Below are 5,000 nucleotides of genomic sequence, written 5' to 3' on the forward strand. Positions count from 1 at the left end.
CACCTTTGTATCACAGAATTTATTCTTGGACACATCGAACATCAACATATACTTTGCATACACTACTATAAAATGTTAATTCATATATACACATGCTTCAGATGCTAGTATTTGAAGCTGCATTTCACCCAAGTGTATTACCAAACCCATTTATGTCCAATAACAGGGAAAGCCCATGCATCAGGGTGTCCATAATGTGGGGTGTCCTTTGCAAAATCCTGCTCGCTCCATCTGAAAATTGGTTGCTGGTCATAAGTGGGTCCATTCACAGCCAAGAACTTTAGTCCACTGGCCATGCTTGAGGTGGTCATCTTCATGTCTGTGCCCCCATGTGACCTGTGGCCCAGAGCTCCAAAGGGGTATGTCCCATTCTTGGGGTTGAGGTCATTTCTGGCAGAAATGGCATTTTCAGCACTGAATGGAGGAGTGCAGTTGCAGCGGGAGAGGGGGTCATGCTGAAAGTCATTGTAACGCATCAGCTTAATCATGGAACGGATGTTTTTTACTTTCACATGGTCCCTCTTGAAAATCAGAGCTCTTGGAGTTTTATCGTAAGTGAACCAGTCCCCATAACGTTTAACCATAGCAGGAGCTCCACTCATGTTGAAGATCTCAGGGTAGAATGGGACATTGTAACTTGGCCAGTAAGATTGAGAACGAAGGATGTGTGACTGGTCACCCGACAATACAATGCCTGGGAGTTGCTCCAATACCCATAATGTATTAGGTCTGAAAGGATAATGATAGATAAAAAATAAAAAGTATGAAATGGTAGAGTCAAAAGAATTCATATAAACTTTTTCTAGGCTAGTTACATAAAACAAAGCAATACTTAATGAAAGGCTATGCAAAATGTTGAACATTAAAATAATGCATTCCCATATTTAAAAGCAAAATATTTCATGATCAGCCATCTTTTCTCCCTTACTTAATGTGTTTCCTTGGTTTAAACAGCTTGTAGTCAACCACCATCCACTGGTTGTTGTAAGTCCCACTATTATGCATGGAGAAGAACTTGGCCCAACTCTTTCCATCTGTGGCTAAACGGTTGGCAACAATTGTCCGCATCCATTCCATTAGCTAGAAATGAAAGTGTCATACAAAATTCTGCATCCTTGAAATGGGATATATATATATATATATATATATATATATATATATATATATATATATATATATATATATATATATATATATATCTTGAAAAGGGGATATATATATATATATATATATCTTGAAAAGGGGATATATATATATATATATATCTTGAAAAGGGGATATATATATATACATATATATATATATATACATATATATATATATATATATATATATATATATATACATATATATATATATATATATATATATACATATATATATATATATATATGTATATATATATATATATATATATATATATATATATACATATATATATATATACATATATATATATATACATATATATATATATATATATATATATATATATATATATATATATATATATATATATATATATATATATATATATATATATATATGCAGCAGTATATGATTTCAAATATTTTAAAAAGTATTCTTTATATCAATTTATGAAAGTAATACTGGAAATATGAAGAAGTAGAATTACACCATAATCACAAATATTAGTAATACTTTGATTGATGAAATGGACAACAGATTCCCAAAGATGATACCATCTAATATCCTGAGGTTTCTAAATGTTTTGTGTATTCCTATTTGATATAACAACAAAACTGCAAAACATATATGAAGTAATATGAATGTATCTCTAGACCTCTCCTGACCCATTCTATGTAATGAAAAAACTAAAGTTGCACTAAATGAGAGAAAACTGAAACTCTAGAAGAATATATTAAACTTCTGCACATAATGAGAGCATGCATCACTTCTAGGATCCTGTGATAACTTGTAGCCCATGGCCGAGTCAAAAAAGTTTTAAAGAAACCATGTCATAATATAGCAAGTAATGAATGACTACCAAAGCAATCCACTGCCACTGGGGATGACATGTATGTACATCCCATGCCCACTGTTATTTTTGTTTGTCAATTGTGTTTACCCTTAGATGGCTCAATGAGTGTTTAGTCACCAAGGAGTCAATTATTACTCTTTATATATTGTACCGTTTTCCCCATTTAATAGATTTTTGGAAATATTCTTTTTAAGGTTATTTTCAGAATCTATTTTGAATCATCCTTTGTGTTTAAACATAGATGGCTCCATGAATGGTTAGTCACCAAGGAGTCAATTATTACTCTTACCTATTTCACCTGTTTCTCATTTTCTTTTGATTCTTCTTTTACTATTAGTATTATTAATAACTTTATAATAACCATAATGTCAATAAAAATAAAAGTATCAATATTAATAGCATTTGATAAAAAAAATCCCTAAAACTCAAGGAAGAGGGAAAATCAGCCCTAATTGATTCCTTGGTGGCTAAGCATTTGTGAAGCACTGTGTTAATACAATTCAAAAAACTAAACTACATCAGACATTAAATGTTCCTAGGGGCAATGGGTAAAGATGCCAATTAAAAATTTATTATGAACTTTATGAGTGGCTTCCAACTGTCAGTTTTCCCTTGGCAGCTTTGTTACTAAGAAGGCTCCCTCAGTGAACTACAGGGAAATTCCTCTGAAACTTATTATGGGCAAGAGGATTATGACCCAAACTTTATATTGAGCAACTGCCCTGACAAAATCACAAGAGAAAGCTTTGCTACATACTCTTTAAACATTACTGGAGATAAAAGAAAAAAGAAAAAGGCAGTTCTGGAACCTCTTTAAAACAAGAAATAAGAAAAAGAAGTCCAAACAAACTCAACACAACATCCACTAACCTCTCCAGTTGCAGTGACATTCTTCCACAGTGCTGGGTTGCCGTTTCCAATGGTAGTTTCCAGACTGGTAAGTCCCGATGAGAGGACGTAGAAGTCATCTCCGGACGACAGGATTCCCGGGTATGATGAGAATGCAACGGTGTGGCCGGGGATAGTGTCACTGGGGTCAGATGACCCTGTTCTTCGGAAGGGCAGGATGTACTTTTTCTGGACTCTTAGCATGGACTGGTACCTGATGTTGAGCAAAGTTAATACTTTTTGTATTCAGTTGAGAAAAGAAAGACAAAAGGAAACTTTGAAATGACAAGAGAAGAAGAAAATAGAATCTACGGAATAACATGAAAATTGTAAGTAAAAAAGAATACAGGGAGTCTCACAAATATAGCTCATCTTTTTTAACTCAATTATATTTTAGTAAATTTCTATTGTGGATTTATAACTTTTGGAGCCTTATGTTCTTTATAAACTTGTCTTCTAGGAAAAGAAAGAAAGACAATGAAGAAAACATGTGAATAAATAAATGGTCTTTGTACTTTTCCCTTGTCTTCTTTCCTACATCAACCCTGTAGCATATGTTCTCTTCTAAATATATACAGTACATTATCATTAAAAATGATAATGATAATAAAAACAAAAAATATACCTCCAACAGGTTCTCACCCCAAGCAAAACCCCAAACCTTACGTGTTCCAGGTGACGTGCGAGACATAGAGGTCTGTGTTGCCTGGCAGCACTTTGACAAGAGCAGAGCAGTGTCCATCGCCTAAGGTTCGTCCTGACTTGACAAAGTCTTCAATGCTCATGTTGCTCAGGCTAGGATCCAAGGCAGATTCCAGGTCCTCGATATCCCCTAAGAGGTTCATCCACCTTGGGGTAAAAATGAAAGACAAGAAAAATGAGGAGGATGAATAAAGAGAACCAGCTGGATTATAAATGTGAAGGTGAATAGGGGTAATGTAATGATGAAAAAGAATGTGGAGGAGGAAAAAAGAAAATAGCACTGGATCTTTAACCATCCCTGTCTCACATAAAATATCAATGAACAAATGCAAAATTTAAAACAAAAAAAATTAACTTACAAAATAGCCTCATCTGGAATGGGAAATTTTCCTGTCTTGTTGTAACCATCTGCAACCCCATTCATTTGGGTCAGGATGAGGTCAATCTGTTGGGAGCATGTAAGTAAATATCATGAAAGTAAATGTCATATCTGTCACACAAATAAGACATTAAACTAATTAAAAATAAACCAAACTAAAAGAAAAATCACATAACTTTAGATCTAATTTGAAGATGTTCAATTCTATGTCCTAATGGAACTCATTAACTTCTACTCTCCACTTACATTATAAAACACCGGACAAGACTGCCTTTTTAGTGCAATCATTGACTTCATCCACTGCATATTCTTCTTCAAAAATTCCCTTAGATTGTCACAAAATTTTTGGGACTTCCACTCACAAAATCCTTCTAAGGTGTTCCTGGAAAAGATAAGGTGTAAGTTACCGAGAGTGATCCGCGGAGATAGAGAGAAATGGACACTGCCATCTTATAGATAAGAGTAAGGAAAAATATTTTTAAGCAGTAAATGGAAAAAATGTCAGCTGCACAGCACCGCTCACAGCATGGGGTATTTGACCCCCGAAGTAGTTTACAAGACTTCCAGGATTTCCGAAATCCCAAAAAATTTTACTGGGATTTCTGGATTTCCAAAGACATTTAAAAGTCTTCAAATCATTGTAAAAGTATGAAATGCACTACTTTACCATAAAGCATGATTCTGCTTAAGGTTACTGTAACCTTTCAGACAAAACATCTTCATTTTTCGTTTTTGTCATAATCTGATTGATTAACCTTGGGATTAACTTTTTATGTATCGCTTAAACTAATTCACTTCCAGAAATATCCAGTTACTTGGAAATTTCAGCATTTTAAAAGGGGAAATCCTGTTTCTGAATAATTGTGTGAATAGACATTAGGAGATTGAGGTAAACTCACTTGACCTTGCGGATACATTCATAACATCCTATGCTACTATTCTATCGATACAATGGTTAACCAAGACTGCCCTTAAGCCTTAGTGCTTAACTTATGCATTTTTTTGCTTCATTTTGTTAAAGCCTTTTTT

General features: G+C 33.8%; 1 protein-coding gene across 3 annotated transcripts in view; it reads right to left on the reverse strand.

Annotated features, from left to right (window-relative positions):
• The window catches only part of lama (lamina ancestor), a 9,445-nt gene that overhangs the window by 41 nt on the left and 4,404 nt on the right, over positions 1-5,000 (reverse strand). For all 3 annotated transcript variants that reach the window (XM_027358285.2, XM_027358284.2, XM_070131392.1), the window contains exons 4-9: positions 4,218-4,353; positions 3,952-4,037; positions 3,557-3,739; positions 2,873-3,104; positions 929-1,080; positions 1-729 (exon numbers count right to left, since the gene is read on the reverse strand). The exon at positions 1-729 is cut by the window's left edge and continues 41 nt beyond it. In XM_027358285.2, the coding sequence (XP_027214086.1) occupies positions 138-729; positions 929-1,080; positions 2,873-3,104; positions 3,557-3,739; positions 3,952-4,037; positions 4,218-4,353 (1,381 nt within the window). In that variant the 3' untranslated portion in view covers positions 1-137. The remainder of the gene's footprint in view (positions 730-928; positions 1,081-2,872; positions 3,105-3,556; positions 3,740-3,951; positions 4,038-4,217; positions 4,354-5,000) is intronic.

The sequence above is a fragment of the Penaeus vannamei genome, chromosome 16, assembly GCF_042767895.1.
Source record: "Penaeus vannamei isolate JL-2024 chromosome 16, ASM4276789v1, whole genome shotgun sequence".
Classification (NCBI taxonomy): Eukaryota; Metazoa; Arthropoda; class Malacostraca; order Decapoda; family Penaeidae; genus Penaeus; species Penaeus vannamei.